The sequence below is a fragment of the Lissotriton vulgaris genome, chromosome 2_1, assembly GCF_964263255.1.
Source record: "Lissotriton vulgaris chromosome 2_1, aLisVul1.2, whole genome shotgun sequence".
Lineage (NCBI taxonomy): Eukaryota > Metazoa > Chordata > Amphibia > Caudata > Salamandridae > Lissotriton > Lissotriton vulgaris.
The window spans coordinates 1,024,957,820-1,024,977,367 of record NC_141687.1 but is presented as its reverse complement, the minus strand read 5'-3'; the positions used below and the strand labels follow the sequence as shown (position 1 = coordinate 1,024,977,367).

Below are 19,548 nucleotides of genomic sequence, written 5' to 3'. Positions count from 1 at the left end.
AAAATGTCCAGAAAGAAAAATTCAAAATTCTAACTGAGTTGAGCAAAAAACCTGAAAATACTGAAACAACAATCAGCTGCAACATGTTTCAAGACTACTTTCTGGAGAAGGTAGATACTATCCTCTCTGATATCAGGCAGAGCACAGTACCCAGATCGAATATACCTCAGGATGGTCAAACTCCTTCTGAAGTCACTATTTCACAATTTCCATTAATAGATCCGATGACTCTTGAACAACTTATGAGCAAAACCAAATCGGGCTCCCCGGCAGACCCATGCCCCCCTAGTGTCTTTCGTTTAGCACGCCCCATTCTAGAAGACCAGATTACCTCCCTCCTGAACAATTCACTGGAAACAGGGATGGTACCAGCCAGTTTTAAGGAAGCACGAGTGAAGCCTCTGATAAAGAAGCCAGGAGCCGAACCTACCATCTTGAAAAATTACAGGCCTATCTCCCAACTACCATTCTTGTCCAAAATCCTAGAACAACATCTGCTGAAGTCCCTGGCCTCGTTCCTGGAGTCTCACCATCTCTTCCAGGAGCGTCAGGCAGGATTTCGTGCACACCATAGCACCGAGTTGGTGATGCTCTCGGTGCTAGATGAGCTTAGGGGGATGGCTGACAGTAAAAAACCGAGCGCCCTGATACTTTTAGATCTTTCAGCGGCGTTCGATACTGTCAGCCACACTCTGCTCTTGGATAGGTTGGCCAAGTTCGGGATTTGGGATAGGGCCTTTCAATGGCTTCAATCCTTCCTGTTAGGTAGGACACAGCAGATTCAGCTGGGGGATAGTTTATCGGAGGTGGGTAACCTGATGTGCGGAGTCCCACAGGGCTCCGCACTATCCCCAGTATTATTTAATCTTTACACACAACCATTGATCAACTCCCTGATAAACATGGGCTGTCGCGTATTTAATTACGCTGACGACACCCAGCTGCTACTTAGCATAGACAATACGGTCTCTGCACAGAAGTATGCTCAGGATATCCTCAGATTTGTAGTCAGTTGGATGACGGCAAATCTGCTGAAAATTAATCCTGAAAAAACTGAGGTGTTAGTGGTTTCGACCATAAGCTCGCCAGGGAGCGATCTATACTGGCCTCAAGAACTGGGTCCCACCCCAACATCTTGTGACAAGGTGAAAAGCCTTGGAATTAAGATTGACAGCGAATTGTCAATGGCCAGCCAGATCTCCTCGGTTGTGGGGACCTGTACCGCTCTAATCAGACAACTGCGCAAACTAGTTCCCCTTCTCTCCACATCCATTCTTCGCACTGTAGTTTCAGCTACAATTATCTCGAGGCTGCCACCACAATTGTTGCCTCGTCAGTTACTAAGCTGACCTTGCCACCTTGACACCCCAAAAAGGAACAAAATAAAAATATACAGTCATATTATATAGTCCTTAGCCCGAGTCCACATTCTTAAGAAATTAGATTTCGCTATTTAGAATTTCTTCCTTCCGGTTAATTCTTTCAAGTATTCTCCAGCTTTGACCTCGGACAAGAACATTCAGGAAGATCCCTCAAATATAATTTTCAGCCTTGCTGCGTTCATCAGGTATACTTGTGCGCCCTGTTGTTGTAGTGGTGTTATCAGCTGGCGGAGCCACCACCTCCGCTCCACTGTTGCGTGGCCAAAGTCTGGTTTAGAAAATAACTTTATCCCATCCACTTCCTTAGGTGAATTTGGCCTGTCCTGGTCATATACTAATTGTCTTAGCAAAAAATTCCCCAAAAAAGCAAGAAAGGCTCTTAGTTTATAATTTCTGGGGTTCGTACCATCTCGCCTCGATTTCAGATTAAAAGGAAAACGGTGGGCTCTTTGGATCTCCTGATCCCAATTCCAGCTAGACTGTGAGGGGCAGGCAGCCCGGAGAAGTTTCACAATAAACCCTTTAGGATCATCCCCCTCAGCCCCCTTTGGTATTGGTAGTAATCTGAGGTTATTCCTCCGCATCCTGTTTTCCTGGTCCTCTAGCTTGACCATCATGTCAGTAAGATAAGCCTCATGAGTTGCAGCTTGTTCTATTACTTGCGCTACTTCGGTCTCCAAAATCTCTGTTCTTCCTTCTACCATGGCGACCCTGTCTCCAATATCCGTACAAATTTTATTTAATTTTCTGATGCCGCCCTGGAGTTTTTTAGAGGCCCCTCTTGCAGCTAAGTTTTCTGTTCTTGCTTCCTCTTGGAATTGTTTAATAGAACTCCAGGATTGACAGTAGGGATGGCTTGTGTGTGTTTGCGACGTCTAACAGTGGGCGTGTGCCTTTTTGAAGGCTATTAGTCCCCGAGGGCAGTGTCCCTTGCAGATCTGAATGATCCCATTTCATCTGGCTGCGTTTCCTGCTTCGGGTCTTTTTCTTTTTTATTGTGTTCATCATCGCTGAATCACTTTGCTCTCCTTCTGGCTTAGTACTTTCAGACGAGCTTAACGCCTCATCCTCTGCCCCTGACAAAGAACAGTCTGAGACAGAAAATACATTTTCATTCACTAAGTCTGAGGCCAGCGGGTCGATAAGACTCTGACTCTGATTCATATTTCCAAGACTATTTTCGACCCCCTTTTTTTCTTTGTTAGATACCCCTTTCACAGCTTCAGGGACCATAATGATTTGTGCGTTAGCGAAGACGGATAAGGTGCCATCATCTGGGGCGCCATTGCAAGAAATATTCATTTGAGCCCCGTGAGTTAAAGCTGGTAGTGCAGCTTCATTGTTCACTGCTAACTCTATTCTGTGTTCATCCATAGTTGTTTGTGCCAGCTGAGGTGGTGGCCGTGTGGCGTCAGAAGCTGAGGCTAAAACCGTATCAGGCGTGCTACCAGATTCATTCAAAGCAGAAGAAGGAGTAAGAGCAGGATCAGGGGTGAGAGTATGGGGATTTTTAACAACAAGAAAATGTCTGGCTATAGATGAAAGGTTCCCCGTGGATATGGTGCCTGCAACAGTGATTTCTTTTAAGTCACTTGCTCCTCCAGGCTTGCCTGGTTTCTTCACACCCAGTCTTCCCTTTTAGCTTTTTTAAGGTCTGTCTTTTCAAGTGCCTTTTCCAGTTTTTCTCCATTGCCAGATTCTTCAGGATTCAGGTTTGCTTTAGCTTTATGCCCCTTTTGTCCTCGCGTAGTCATTCTGCTGCTGCTCACGCTACACCGTCTCACAGATGATAATCCGCCGCTCACACTCCGCCGTTTCACAAGGGAGATTCTGCAACATCCATTGGCAACACTTGTAGCACACAGCCACTTCAACAACCTCGTACAGCCCAGAAACACCTGAAGGGCTTTGCCGAGGTAGAAATAGGAGAAGCCTGCAGTCACTGCTAAATCAGCGTGGCACCACGCACGCCAGTCCACAGAGATCCAAACGCGTGCTCCGGTGTTTTTGTAGCCGCGCCGAGCATATGTTAAAGCTCGCGGCCCCTGCGTTTTACTTGTGGCAGGCAGTACTGTCCCAATCATCCGTACGAGTTTTAATAGGGGCCACAACAGTGGAAAACAGTGAATTAAATCGCCAAGCCGGAGCCGAATGCCGGAGCCGAGATGGAAAGATGGTCCGCTCAGGTCAGCCTCGCATTGTGAGTGGCGTGGAGGCTGGGAAAGGAAACACTCACACTAGCGCTATCTGCTGTCCCCCTGCCTGTACCCTAGTACCTATTCCATCCCTTTACCCCAGTCTTATACACTAGCACCTTAACGTGCTGCCGATACCCTGGTACTTCTACTTCAGCCCATTCAATAGTACTTCTAGCTTTACTTAATCCCAGTTCCCCTATCCCTTCCTAGGCCATAGAACCGCCAGCCCTTCCAATACTGCTGTATCTCTACCCCTACCTATATGCTAGTCCCCCAATGCCTATCCCTCCTTATATCCTCATACTCCTTCATCGTAGTATCTCTACCACTGTCTAGAGTTCTACACATACCTATACCCTAGTAACTACCTACAGCCTACCTTACCTATGTCTACCCTAGTATCACTATGTATAAGCTAGAACCTCTGCTGTTAACTTTACCCACTCACCCGTTTCCCTCCAATCTTCATTAACCTTGTCCCATTTTCACATAACCAGTTTTCACACAGCATTTTCGGTTATGTTTTTGGGTCTATTCTTTTCTTTAGGAATATGTTTTTCCTTCTTTTGAACATTTATTAAAATAGAGTTTCAACTGATGAGGGTGATCAGGCTGGTGTTTTGGTGTTCAATACAATGTCTTTTCTTTTTCAAATGAGGTAAAGCTACACTTGCATTTAAACGTTTTCTGTATTACTGGGGCTGTATTATGGAAGTGCTCCGGGAACACCACAGGCACTTTGGTATTACAGAAGGCGCTGCAGACACTTGTGTGTCCCCTTCGCTAATACCAAGAGCGCTGGCGCACATAAAGCGCCAATGTGCTATCTTTAAAGGATGTTCTCTCATTTGCATAGGGGCGTGGCCAATGCAAACGAGGCAATCCCTTTGTCTCTGAGCCCGCCCTGAATTATAGATGCTGGCACAGAGGCAAAAAAGATGTCAGGAAGCGCACTGTGATGACAGACCTCTGGAGGGCTAGAAGGAGTCCCATGAAGCCCCCAGATATCCCCTAGCGGGTGCAGTCATTCACTGCTCCCGCCTGCAACAGGATCTCTATTCCACCTTAAAAGTGTAGGCGGATTCCTACCTGCACTGTGAAACACGGAGGGGCTTCAAGGCAGCCGCTCCGTTTTTCACATGAAGACACTGCCCCCCGGGGCAGCACGAGGTTAAGACAGCCCTGGGGGCAGCGCATTCCATGTAATAGGGCCCCCATTCCCTGTTAGTGACTGGTGCACCTGTTTTAAGGTGCGCCAGGTGCAAACAATAAAAGTGCACCCTTTACATAATAGGGCTCCTGGTGTACTGAAGTTGGGAACATTAATATACATTGTACATGACCATTGTCATTTTTTTTAACAATTCTAGCCTGCAGTTTTGATACTGCTCGATCTCTCAGCAGCGTTCGACACGGTCGACCATAGGATTCTGGTCGACCGTGTCGAGAAGATGGGCATTTGCCAAACAGCCAAGGAACTTCTGGCCACTTTCCTCTCTGAGAGAACTCAAGCAGTCACTCTAGGGCCTTACCAATCTGCCAAGCTGTCGCTGCCATGTGGGGTACCTCAAGGCTCATCCCTTAGTCCGACACTATTTAACATCTATGTGTCGGACCTTGCCAATATCATCAAGGCACATGGGATGGGCCTCACCTCATATGCGGATGACACGCAATTGGTCATGGCCATAAGGGGAGATGGACCAGAAGCGGCCAAACGTCTACAGAGAGGAATGACGGAGATAGGAGATTGGATGAATACCAATTGTTTAAAACTTAATTCAGAAAAGACTGAAGTAGTAATATTTGGCCCTCTTTCCCCGAGCTGGTCAGCCGAATGGTGGCCAGCCAGTTTTGGAGCCATTCCTAAACCTGTCTCCAAGGTGAGAAATCTGGGTGTCATCTTTGATGATGGCCTCAATTTCATGGACCATGCAAATAAAGTGGCGTCTACAGCCCACTATAAACTTCGCATGATTAAAAAAATCAGTCCTTACCTTCCAGTGGCGGCTATTAAGACCTTAGTTAGCTCCCTGGTCTTATCGTCACTGGATTACTGCAACGGTCTATTTCTGAACACACAAGTCAGAGTCCTAAGAAAATTACAATCAGTGCAAAATGCCGCAGCCCGCCTGGTTTTTGGAATTCCCAAATATGTTTCCACTTCAGATGCTATCACGCGACTTCACTGGCTGACGATCCAGAATCGGATCAAATTTAAATCATTATGCATTGTCTATAAGACACTTAATGGACAAGGCCCACATTCATTGAGAGAGCAACTGAGACCATACCAGCCTTCTCGTCAACTGAGGTCCTCTAATAGCAATCTATTAGTGATTCCTCGCGTGAAAACAGTCTCCTGGGGCGACCGTCGCTTTACAGTTGCCGCACCAAAATTGTGGAACATCCTTCCGCTGGACATCAGAACCTGTCCAACGCTGCTTCAATTTCGTAGGAGACTCAAAACATGGCTGTTCACTCAATAATCTAATAAGGATTAATCGTAGAGAACTGATTCCCATCTAGAACATTGCAAACACCTAGCGCCAAGACGCCTACGGGTACACGATGCGCTTTACAAATAACAATAAATAAATAAATAAATAAATAGCCTGTCACTCCCTGAATAATACATCTCATGCATCGGAGTACCTCTTCTCTCCTAAAATAACACAGTGTCCCCTCCATAACAACTTTGATTCTCCACAAATTCATAGCATACTGTAAGAGGATCTTTATACCATCTGTATTTCTTTAGAAGGACTATTCTAGGCAAAACTCAAAGGTTGCTCTTCCCAACAGCCTCTCTTTATTTGCTAGGGGTACATTTCTTTGGCTGCTTTATGGAGTACGATTTGTGTTTATTTTCTGTAATAGACAATACTTACTTGTATTATATTCTTAGGAGACCAGTTTGAATATTTCAAAGTATCAACATTTTCTGAACTTATTTCTGTTTTGTGTTCTCCAATCCAGACGCTAGACTTGTGTCCAAAAAGTTGCATTGTTATGAAAGCTGAAAACGGAGAGATAAAAATAACTTATGATCAAGGTATATTTGTACTGCTATGTAACACATTTAACTATAGTTTCATCACAGAGATGTTCCCATGAAATCACGTGACTGCCAAATTTCAAACTGCAGATCCAAAGTTTTCTTAATGTGTGTACTAATAGTATGTGCACAACACAGTTGTTTTCTAACTCGTATATTCAGCACAACTTGCTTAACACTAGGGGTCATGTTCAAGCTAACGAAAGAATTACCCTAGAAAAGAAATACATAGAAGAACCTTTAGTAAAAACTACTCGTCACTATTTTGACAAAGAGTTTATACATTTTACAAGTGTCAGAAATCTGAAGAATTGCATATGAATTGATAATCAACTTACCTTGTTCCATTTTATTTTCAACAGAAGCAAGTCGCCCATCATGGTTACTGCAGTAGGCATGAGCAGAAAACCAGTCCTCCGAATGCCCATTGTCTTTTGATATTTTCACCAAAAAGCACTGTTAAAAAATTGGAAAAGGTTATTTCTTATACAGATTTCAGTGACTCATAATAATTAACTGAAACTTGACTTTCTTGTTTCTTGCTCCTTTCTATTCTCAGTTATTTAGGACTTTGCAACAGCTTGAGGTGCAATCTGAGATGTATGCCTATGTTAAAATAAACATTAACATGCTAATAGGTTTGGCTTGTTCTGTATGTTGTATGACATAATTGTCAATTTGGTATATGTCAAAAAGGGTTGCGAGTTTTGTGACAGTCAATGTTTTGTAATAGACACTCGTGAGACTTTGAACTGCCCCAGGGGTGTTGGCTCTGGTCAGTTTGTTCCAATTCTTCTCCTGCCCACAGATTATCATCAAAACAGTATCTTCAGAGTTCATTGTTGGAACACTTAAGGAGGTTCACAGGGACCACTGCACAGGAGGACATACATTTCACATCATATATTAGAGCTAAAGGTTAACCTTTCTATTCTTCAAGTTGTTCATACTTTTTTTATTGACTGAGGAGACCCTGTTATTCACCCATACTACCACTACTTTGTACTATCAAGACTTCAAGGTTCACATACCTCTGTACTCTGTGTTAGTTATTCAATTAAATTTAGTAAAGAGCACTACATTATATTTTCCTTTTTGCTGTCCATCTGGACTGTGAGTGCCAAACAAATTAATGGAATGGAAAGCTAGAATTAATCTCAGCCCCTGGCAATTGATCAGATCTCACCCCAATCCATACTTTTTCACCCACAATGCAACCTTCATTTGGACCAGGCCATGTGGAAATCAGCTGTGACCTTGCTCCAATGGGAACAGGCGCCTGCCAGACCCTCTCTGAACCAGAACACCAGCAACCTAGGACCAGTTTCACCCGTATTAAAGCTCATCAGCCAGCTATAGCTTGGTTCCAGTGGCACAGTGAGTATGGGACCCACGTCTGGGCTTATATTAAACTTATTCTCAGTAAATTGATAAAAAATATGTCTGAGTCAGAAAATCGAAAGTTCAGCACAAAGCTATTCTCACTCTATCCTCTACCACAATAGTACTCTGACATTCTTTTCAATCTTGTAGGTCCGATGTTTTTAGGGTAAAAAAGTATGTAAAATAGCAAGAACACATTTAAGAATTATCATTGGCTGACTCATGTACGTCTTTGGGATAAAACCATCAGGGTAATTTTAAGAGAAAAGGGAAATTGCATTCTTCAGTGAAAATCAAATTCTCCTTCCGTTACAGTTGCAGTTACAGTTTGGGGCTTTTATCTCAAAAACATGTATAAAAGAGGATTTTCTTTTAGGAAGAGGAGTTCTTAGAGGCAGTCCAAATCTCTATTTGTAGATTTTTTAAGATTAAAAGTTCTTAGGGCCAGATGTACCACCCTAAATTGCATGCGCATACTATAATATTCATTGCCCACTGCTAATCTCGTCCCATAATGCTTCGCAGGGCCTTTGGTTGGGATTGTATTTTTGCCCATAACTGTGCTTGGGGTGGTCCTAAAAGGATGGGACCACCACTGAATCATTTCGCATGATATGCTCGTTGTCTTCAAGGCATCTGCTTGGTTCTCCCCCTAGGTTAGAGGGACCCCAAAAACATCACCTCTCTCATAGCCTGATATTTTTCATTTTCAAAGTTCACTTTTGTGGATTGGTTATATGTTCTTTAGCATGTATAGTTGCTTTATCATAGCATTTGTGGGTGAAGTTCAGTAGCTTACTCCGCTATGTGGAGGAACTAAGGGGCATATTATCAAGGGATTTATCTCCGATTTTTTGGCTTTAAAAGCCAAGAAAGCGGAGATAAAATTATCTCCCTATTACCTAGCTGTCGCTAACACCAGTTAGCGACAGCTAGTAGGAGATAGCGACCATTTTGGGCCCCGCTTTGCATGTCAGAAAAATGTATCACTAATGACATGCAAAGTGGGCGTGCCAAGATGTCAGCGACTGGAAACAGTCGCTAACATTGCTATCTCCTATTACCAACTTTTGGAGATATTCGGACTCTATATGCTGCTTCAACACTTATTCCCCTCACTACATCACCTCACTTCATCATAACATTATCAGTGACTAGAAGTAGACTGTCTGTAATTTACTCCAATGTCTTTGTGTTAGAAAGTGTCTGAGGGCCTCATTACGACTTCCAGACTAACGGGGTCCCAGCGGTGGCGGTCTTCCGACTGCTCCATTACAACCAAGGTGTTCCGGCCACCCTGGGACTACCTCAACCGTCAGAGATACCTGGTGGTGGCACGGCAGTCTTGAGGCCACAATATGCTTGGCAGGGCCACATATTATGAGTTTCCTCACTGCCATACTTTTCATGGCAGTGCGACTGCCATAAAAAGTGTGTCATTGAGGAAGCAAAGGGGGCATTCAGGGCCCCCTTGTGCCTCTGTTCTATGGGGTGAATGCAGGGGGGCACATGTTGTGCCCCCTTGTGTGCATGCACCCCAGTACCAGCACGGCATGGACTGCAGCACTCCATGCCATGCAGGTACTTATTTTTATGTTTCGTCTGCGGTGCCAATTACAAAGACACAACTGTGGGAATGCCAAAGAAACGCTCATCAGACAGGAGAAAACTCCTAAACTGGTGGGCGGTTCAACAACGGGTTTGCCGGTGTGACAGCGGGGTGGTCCCGAACCTGCACTATCAAACTCGTAATGTGACCCGTGACTGTAGTTTCCAGGTGAGTATGGGGTTTAGAGGTCTTACCTCACTTAAAAGTGTACAACAGTAGGAAGTGATCTGATAATTATTTTATCTAGATGTCTAGCATTAGCCACTCCAGCAAATGTGTGGAGACAGCAGGAACATGTCCAGTCTAATATGGCATGTATGCAGAGCAGAACGTATATTCTTCTAGGGCTAGATGTGCATCTTTCAAGGCATCGTGTACACCCCAATTAGTTTTCTAACTACAGAAGTCTGTGGTGATCGTATAGCTCTTCGGTCCATGTAATAGAGATAAGGACCTGCCCCAGTCCATGTCAGCTACATAGTTGAAGTCACCACCATTGATGAGTGGTGTCTGAGGGTTCAGAAACTTTAGCAGCCACAATTTACTCACATAACATTACAGCTGGTATTACTGCCTTATGCAGGGTAACGCGTCATCTGAGGCAAAGGAATTAACTCTTAATCACTCTTATTACATAAAAATTCCTACTTTTGCATCCTCATGTTTCGTTCAGAATGTTGAAGTTGGGGATTTACACAGAAAAGAACACATATTTGAGTAACCAACCTGTTGTGGCCCCAACCTTTTACATGTTTTTATTCCCCAACTGTGGTGTTTCTAGTCTTGCAGGCAAAAGAGCAAAAAAATCAATAGATTAATCATATGTGTGTCAGAAAACTTTTGAATTAGGAATGAAGAAGAATTAAATGTATTAACCTTATTTTCGAAGTATAGCCATTCTTTGGGACATTCTCCATGCTGAGTGTCTGAAATATTCTGTTGTTTATCTTTCTTTATTTCTTTTTCAACCCAGTATGTTCGCGTACTTTTACAAATACCAGGTAGGTCAACTTCACAATCAGCATCGCCCCATAGTCCTGTTATCAAACATGTGATATTAAGTTAAACAACAGCACATACAGACACATAATGAAAACATTGCATTTCATGTCTAAAGAGGGTTTCCACTGAATAAGTTCATTTTCGGTACTTGGCATACCATATTCATCAGCCACTCTGTTGGATTTCATAACTTTAGGTGTTTGTAAATGACGTGAGAACGCAGGCATTACTACCACTGTGTCATAAAAACAAGAGGTAATCCTATTAGCCAGTGAGGCAGCGGTAATGATTCATCATTATTGCCAGCACTAACAGCAACAAATCTGTACAATAAGCTGAGCATGTATATAAGGATGTTCATAATTACATAAAAGGACTAGAAATCAGTTTTGTTTCATATACCAGATTCATTATAATTCATTGACTGAAAGTAACTTTTTAAAGTGCACGTCCAGTGCCTTAATTTCATAGTCTCCCTGTTACTCCACTAAGGCAATTTTTACCCAGATAGTTCAGACAAATAACATATAACTTAAAGGTCTCTGCAAATCCTATCCAAAATCTTCTGTTCTGCCTCGAAGAAACATATATACTTGAAACAGTGCATGAAAATTTCAATTTATTTCTAATCATTTCGGGAGTCAGGAAGCATTCCTGATTTGATCTACCATGTTCTATAGCATAGGTCTTCAAACTGTGAGGTGCGTTCCTCCCCCCCCTTCCGTGGGGAGGGGGGCCGTGGATGGGTGGGGGGGCAACTGCCTCTTAATAACACTTAAATAAAGATGATGTGGGGGCGAGGTTCAAAGAGATGGCTAAAGAAAATTAAAAGAATACATAGTTTAAGTGCTTTTTCTTTTCACTGTCACGTAACTGAGTATAAAATAATGCACTAACAGCTTCATTTCAATTGAAGGGCTAAGTAGAGACCCAGGAAGGTTCCCCTGCAACTCTTTCTGGGGGGGGAGTCGGTCCCCCATAGATAATCGCTGCACACTGCCCGGGCGGAGGAGGAGCCTCCTGTGATGCCACTTAAGCGCCAAGAGACTCCCGCAGCGCAGGACGCAGACGGGCACGCCCTTCCTCGGCTGTAGGAGGCTGGGCTGGGCATGGGTAGACCAAAAAACACTCTGGCCCCAATAGTCACGGTCTTCACCCTGGATTTTTTTTTTACGAAAAGCAGTGGGTGCAATTAGCAAAGAAATCAAACTGACTGAAGGAAGATTATCACTAGTCTCCCCCTCCCCCACCCTCTCTCCTCGAACTGACCAAGGACCAGGAGGCTATTGACATCGAAATAGAGTCTCATGCTCTGGGCCCATTTTCTCGAACAGTGAATATTATCAGCACTATAAATGCATCTGTAATTGGCAGTGTAAACAGTCCAAAAATGTCTGCCTCATCTGAGGTAGAGGTTGCATGGTCGAAAGCTACTGGGGGAAAAGAAAAAGGACACGAGGTGCCCACAAAAGGCAGTGCCCCATGTTGAAGAAGACTTGGCAAGATTTAACAAAGGAGGGTTCTATAAGGACCAGGAGTCGGGAGGGGAGAGTGGCACCTCCTAATCAAGAGGATCCTTTTTTGTGCTTGGCTTAACCAACTTATATCTGATGCCCTGAAGCCTACTTTAGAATGTTTAGGATGCATTGAAGAGCAGCTGCGTTGTGTGGCGATCGATGTAAAGGAGAAATCCGAATTTAGTACAAATTGTAAAACTTGGAGGGCACAGATTGCCCTCACAAGTAAACAGGAAGTTGCCCATCAATAAAAGGGTAATGCCCCAATGCCAGCACTATCCCTAAACCCAAAACTGCCCGAGTCCTTCCAACAAAAGTCGATTTTCCGAGATAGGAGGGACACCTGGGAGTCAGTTGCCACAAGGAATGACCGTAGAGCAGGGGTGAGGGATAGTGTAGACAAGACTGTCAAAGTCTTATTAACACATCTGCCCATTGGTGTATTAATAAAAACAGGATGCCAAGTGAAAATAATAGAAAACATCATTATGGCACGTAGGGTGAGGCTAGGCCACACAGTGAACTCGTTGGAGGGAGATTGTGTGGTCCTAAACTTTAAAGATCCTAGGTGTGTGCACTTTTTTTAGGGCAAGTCTGTTAGACTTCTTTCATCCTCCCTATACAGGTCCCAGCATTTACCAGTGGCAAAATCAAATTAAGTACGAACATATTAACCTTCACTGTGCAGAGTGTATTGACCAGTAACATAGTTTGGAAGTTCTTTCAGGCTTGACAGACATTTCTGAATCGTTTTGTCCACCACAAGCGTGGAAGGGTATGCTCAGACATGAGTCCCTTGCTCACTGCACCATCAGGATTCAAGCAAGCCGGGCCGAAGACGGCTGTAATGCCAGAAACCGGTCCCCGGAAGCTTGTTTCCTTTCCAGTAAAAGAATTGGCTTGGTAGTTTGGTCTGCCCTGTTCCCATGATGCACTGGGCCAGGTACAGACTAATTTGCATGTAGCCGGGTTCTGAGCTGGGATGGTGCAGTGCGCTAAAAAACGGTGATGGATCAAGCCCTGATCTGTTGACTGGGTACGAGTGTTCTGTTTAATTCAGATACTCTGTCCATCACCACCCCCTTTTCTGAATCGTTTTGTCCACCAAAAGCGTGGAAGGGTATGCTCAGACATGAGTCCCTTGCTCACTGCACCATCAGGATTCAAGCAAGCCGGGCCGAAGACGGCTGTAATGCCTGAAACCGGTCCCCGGAAGCTTGTTTCCTTTCCAGTAAAAGAATTGGCTTGGTAGTTTGGTCTGCCCTGTTCCCATGATGCACTGGGCCAGGTACAGACTAATTTGCATGTAGCCGGGTTCTGAGCTGGGATGGTGCAGAGAGCTAAAAAACGGTGATGGATCAAGCCCTAATCTGTTGACTGGGTACGAGTGTTCTGTTTAATTCAGATACTCTGTCCATCACCACCCCCTTTTCTGAATCATAGACATAGATTGACAGCATGCCATGGCAAGCCTGGAAGATGAACAGGTCCTAGTTGGCGATCTAGAACATACAAGTAATACCTCACTGGAAACGTTTCATGAGGGGGCAGTCATAGAAGAGGCTCTATTTATTTCCACCCATACCCATGATGCAATTTGGCAATTTAACTTTGGGGCAAGTACCATGAGGAAATATGACCACCCCATTTAGAATCATGTCATGGAACATAGCGGGAGCCCGCACAAAATTAAAGAACGGGGACTGGTTAAGCTTCATTGGAGGCCATCCCTTAATATGTCTACAAGAAACTTATGCCCACATGCATCATTGAGAACTGCATTCGCAAACGGGGCGAATCGCAATTTTCGGCCGTTTGCGAATGCAATTCTTAAATTTGGGATGCATCATGCATTTTGCAATTTTAGGAATCGCAACCATGTTGCGATTTCTAAAACTGCAATTGCATTTAAGAAATCGCAATTTGAGATTTATTAAATGCAATGCATGAACATTTTTAATTTGCGAATTCGCAAATAGGAAGGGGTAAATTAGCATGAAGTTGACTTTCATGCTAATTTGCGAAAACTTTCAAAAATGCACAAAAATGCATTTTTGAAAGTTTCATGTTACACACACACATGCCCTTCGGACATGTGTGTGTGAAACTTGCACTTGAAGTTACATTTCAGGGGTGCAGGGGTGGGTCCTTTGAACCCCCCTCTGCACCCTTGAAAATGCATTCACAAATTGCGATTCGCAAAATGCGAATCGCAATTTGTGAATGCCTTCCCACTCATTCCTATGGGTCTCTTGGCTCATAGGAATCAATGGGAAGGGATTCCTTAATTGCGATTCGCAAACTGTGAATCGCAATTAAGGAATTTTTAGAAATCGCAAATAAAAATGTGATTTTTTGATGCATAGCAATTTGCGATTTCTTAATTGCGATTCCTTAATTTTTTGCAATTAAGAAATCGCAAATTCTAACTTTGATGCATGTGGCCATTAGTCCCCAAATGATTTTTCATAAATAGGTATCATTCTTTTTGTATTACAGCGGTCCCATCCACTTCAGAAAGAGCAAAGGGTGGTGTGGCGGTGCTTATAGCAGTAAAATATACTTTTGCAAAAGTTTAAATGCATCTATTCATCCCCTTTTTACCAATTACTAGTGATATCTGGCCTGGCACCGGTTGATCTACCATTGGTGAACCTGTCCTATAATATTTTTGATAAGGGCAGCTGTCAAGTAATATAGGATTTGTAAGAAGAAATCAGTAATGTTTCTGATAAGAGGCAGCCCTTATGTATTTTATGGGTCAGAGACTTTAATTGCACCCTTTGTAAATATAGTACCCATCGTGTTTGTGGGCTGGAAGACAATGATGGCCAATCTATGGCTCATTTTAATCATTCACACACTGGGGAAGCATTAAACACTATTCTGGTCATAAATGACTTAACCTTCTTAAATGACCGTGTCCATAACCTCACTATGCAGTGCCCAACTTACATTGGAGGTGGTCGCGTTAACTCAATTGATTTTATGTTAATGACCAATATATCTCCCTGCTCAGGAGTTTAATACCATACCAAATTGTTCAAGTGATCATAACCCTCTCATAGCTATTTTTATAAAGCCAAAAACAGGGTCCTCTGAAGAACTTGTGATCCATAATTCCAATAAGGGAATTAGGTTGAAATGAGATCAGGTTGACGGCCAAAAATTTGAACAAGAAATTATCTCAGGTAACCATAACCTTATAGATGGGTGTTTGAAGCTAGGTTCTAACCTGAGTGAATTAGTATGGGATTTTGAGGCACTTTGTATCAAAACCTCTCTGAGGCTGGTTAAGAAGATCTCCCAAAAGCGAGCCCCACCGGTGCACTGGTTTAATAACAAATGCACCAAAGCACACAAGGAGCTAAAAAAAGGCTCTACACACTATCTCTAGGGACAGATGGTGAATAAAAACCTTGAGGGATAATTATAAAATGGTGATCAAACAAAGGAAAAGGTAATTGAGGAAGGAGGGATGGGAGGATTTGGCATGTGCAGGGTTCCATAAGGAATCAAAAAAATTCTAGGAAATTGTAAACCGCCTAATGTTCACTGAAGATGTGATACAGATGGACTCGCTGATCCTAGGTGATGCCTGGGAAGTTCACTTCACCCACATCTTTAATCCCTTGCATAGAATGGACGAAATGGTAGCACAGGAATCACCCCAAACTATACAGCTAAATCTCAGTTCAAGAAGAGTTGAGGTGGCTATTTCACAGGGCATTTGTATTAAGGCCTCCGGTCCAGATGGTCTCTTATTTGAGAGAAATACTAATTTGTGAGCACCGTTATTAACCAACATCTTTAAAGCAGCATTATTTTCCAATTGCCAGGATCCTGGAAAGAGGCGATAGTAGTCCCCGTTTTACAGACCTATATCATTGATTGATGCAACAGTAAAGGTCCTGGGTAGGGTCCTCCTTGCGAGACTAGAAGAGTGAACTTCAACAAAGGGGGTTTTGTTGAACACACAATACGGTTTTAGAAGGGGCATGGGTATGACCGAACAAAGTCTTAATTTGTCCCTGATTGTCATTAAGCATGTGAAGTTATTTAACTGAGATCTTCAAACCTTATCAACCAGGTAGAACCCTACGCTCAGAAAACCAAGCTTTGCTCCAGATCCCCAGAATCAAAAGAGAAAGACAGGGAGGTCGAGCCCTTTCATTCAAAGGCCCCACTCTCTGGAACTCATTACCCCTCACTCTTAGACTAATCTCCAACCTCCCCGCATTTAGGAAATGTCTGAAGACGTACCTATTCTCTACTTAGTAACTCTAGCTATGCCATACAGATATAATTGTTTTAGCTCTGATTTCGGAAAACAAAGCGCAGAGATATCTCTACGGAGATCGAATTCCTGCGCTATACAAGAAGTGAAAATAAATAAATTAATAAAATAAGTCCATGAAGAGCTCTATTCATCTGGCCTTCATGGACTTATCTAGTGCTTTTGATACTGTCAACCAGGAAAAATTGTGGGCTATGATGGAAGATATGGGTGTTAAAAGCATTAGTAACCCTTCATACAAACACATTGGGGACTGTAAGACATGGCAGTAAGGGGGAAAAACACGATCTATCATTTCTACTGAGGGGGTTCGTCAAGGTTGCATCTTAGCCGGGTTTTTATTTCTTATTTACACTAATGGGTAGGAGACCTTTTTATTAAAAAGGAAGTTTGACTTTCCCAGAATTGGTAGGAACTGTGTCCCTCTGCTCTCACACAAAGATTACACTGTTTTGTTGGTAAGGACAGTAATAAGCCTACAAAAATCCTTCAACACTGTTACAGAAGTCATGACATCTCTTGATTTAAAAGTTAACTTTAAAAAATCATATATTATGGTTTGTGGTCCACGGACCATAAAAACTAAAACCTTTGTCATTCAGGGAAACTGGGTGCAAGTAAATCCCACATGTAGCCAATCTCCTAAAGGCTGATTACATCGAGAATTGACTGCTGGTTAAATTTTATGAAGCTTGGCTGGAGTAAAATAAATCAGCCATTTACTAAAAAAACGCCATCCTCCTTAGGTTAGCTATTCTTACTGCTTTATAGCTCTTTTTTTTAAACTTTCCCATTGCAGAAAATTGAGGTGGCAGCCAATTGATTCAGAGTTTTTTTTCTAGCTGGTTTAATACTATTTTATAGTTCTGAGTAGATTTAAGCAGTTTATACCAATTCCCAATTCCCCTAACTCAAAGTATAAAATGAACTTTGCTTAATAGTAGACCTTTGCAATTGTCCAAATTCCTTAATCCTGAACAAAGCTCTACTATTAAGCAAAGCTCATTTTATACTTAGAGTTAGGAGAATTGGGAATTGGTATCAATTGCTTAAATCTACTCACCTCTTTTTTCAGCAACGGGAAAGCTTAAAAATCAGTAAGAGTAGCTAACCTGATGTCTCAGGCCTTGCATATAAAGCATCTTATTTCAGAGTTGATAAGCTCAAAACAGGACTGAGGGACCTTGACCATCAAATTGGAGAATAGAAATAAAAACAGGGGTAGTACATTCATTTTAATAAGAGCTATTCGACCCATAATTGTCAGAGGAAGGTCCTTCCATTGTGACTTCTATTAATAGTAGGAATAAAATTGAGCGAAAACAGATCTTCTGAGTGGGACATAACAAATATAACCAAATATCTAATGGAAAGGGGTCTTGGGTGTTGTCCTTGCATTGAGAGAGTTAAAATAGCTGGGGAACAATTAAAAATCAGAGCCTGTGACTTTGCATGATTTATTTTGTACCCCGCAATAGTTGTAAATTCGCTTATTTTGTCCAGAGTGTGCTGGATATTATCTTCTTTGGCTGCCAGATATAAAGCCATATGATGGGTGAATAGCTACAATTTGGTGGATCGAGGGACTGGGGGTAAGATAGAGCAATTCTCCCTTATTGCACAAGCTAAAGGTTCTAAAAACAAAGAAAACAGTATTGGAGAGAAGGGGCAGCCTTGCCGCATCCCCGACCAATAGAACTATTATCAGCTTTATTGTCATTTATAACTATGGATGCGTGAGCACCTACATACAGACTTTCCACTGCTTGACAGAATTCAGATGAAACCACAAAATTTCTTAAAATAGCAAATAGTACATTCCACTGAACTATGTTGAACGCTTTCTCTGCGTTCAACATTATAATGACTGCTTCTGATTTATTGGTGTTAAAATAATCGATTGATTGACCCACAAAATGTGTATTAGTAGCTAGAAGTCTGCCTGGGATGAAGCCATTCGGGTCTCTATGTACCAGAAATGAATTTGAATTTGAATGCGGATTTGTAAAGCGCATAGCTACCCTGGGGCGTCCCAGCGCTGTCAATCAACCTGTAGCTTTCAGAGAGGGGAAGTAGTGGTGATGGATTATGGGAAGAGCCATGTTTTTAGTTGCCTACGAAAGGCAAGTAGGTTGTGTTCTCTTCGGATGGAGAGTGGATGGGAGTTCCACAGCTTTGGAGCATTGTAGGAGAACAGTCGCCCCCCGGAGCGGGCCTTTCTTATTCTGGGACGCTGGCCAGGGAAAGGGAGTCTGATCTGAGTTGTCTGTTCGAATTATGGGGTTTGACGAGAGATCTCAGAATCGGCGGGCCTCTGCCTTGCATTATTTTGTGTGAGATGCAGAGGATATTAAAGGTGATCCTTTCCTTAATCGGGAGCCAGTGTAGGGCTTTGAGAACTGGTTTGGCAGAGCATCTAGATTTGGTCCCGGTCAGGAGTCTGGCGGCGGCGTTTTGGGCGCATTGCAGTCTGTTAATGACCGATGCGGGAGCCCCTAGATAAAGGACATTTCCGTAGTCCAGTCTGGAGTTACCCAGCCCCTGCATGAGCAGTTTCCTTGATTGAAAGGGGATTAAGTGGAGGATTTTTCGCGCTGTTTGAATAAGGCCGAAGCATGTGCCGGCGGTTTTTCTGGCCTGGACTTTAAAGTTGAGGTCTTGGTCCAACCAGATACCAAGGCTTTTGACTTCGGACTTGGGGGTGGGGGGGGTGATCCCATGCAGGGTGGCCATGAGAGGGATGGGGGGAGTCTGCGTGGTTTCCCAGGAGAAGGATCTCGAATTTCTCTCCGTTTAGTTTCAGGCGCGATTCGCACATCCATTGAAAGATATTCTCGAGACATGATGACAGGTTGTCCAGGCTTTTACTTGACTGGTTTATGGACACTACCAGCTGGGTATCGTCGGCATACATGACTGTTTTTATGCCAAATGGAGTTACAATGTCTTCGAGGGGAGACATGTAGACGTTAAAAAGCGTGGGGCTCAGGGAGGAGCCCTGGGGGACCCCCCACTGGAGAGGGAGAGCACTGGAGTTAACTGTGCCGTCGGACACCTGGAAGGTTCTGCCTTCCAGGAAGGATTTGATCCAGGACAGAGCGG

General features: G+C 43.3%; 1 protein-coding gene across 1 annotated transcript in view; it reads right to left on the bottom strand.

The window, feature by feature from the left end:
* The window catches only part of PLA2R1 (phospholipase A2 receptor 1), a 1,083,903-nt gene that overhangs the window by 126,338 nt on the left and 938,017 nt on the right, over positions 1-19,548 (bottom strand). The window contains exons 17-19 of the mRNA XM_086956636.1: positions 10,507-10,667; positions 6,977-7,094; positions 6,472-6,599 (exon numbers count right to left, since the gene is read on the bottom strand). Coding sequence (XP_086812762.1) covers positions 6,472-6,599; positions 6,977-7,094; positions 10,507-10,667 — 407 coding nt within the window. The remainder of the gene's footprint in view (positions 1-6,471; positions 6,600-6,976; positions 7,095-10,506; positions 10,668-19,548) is intronic.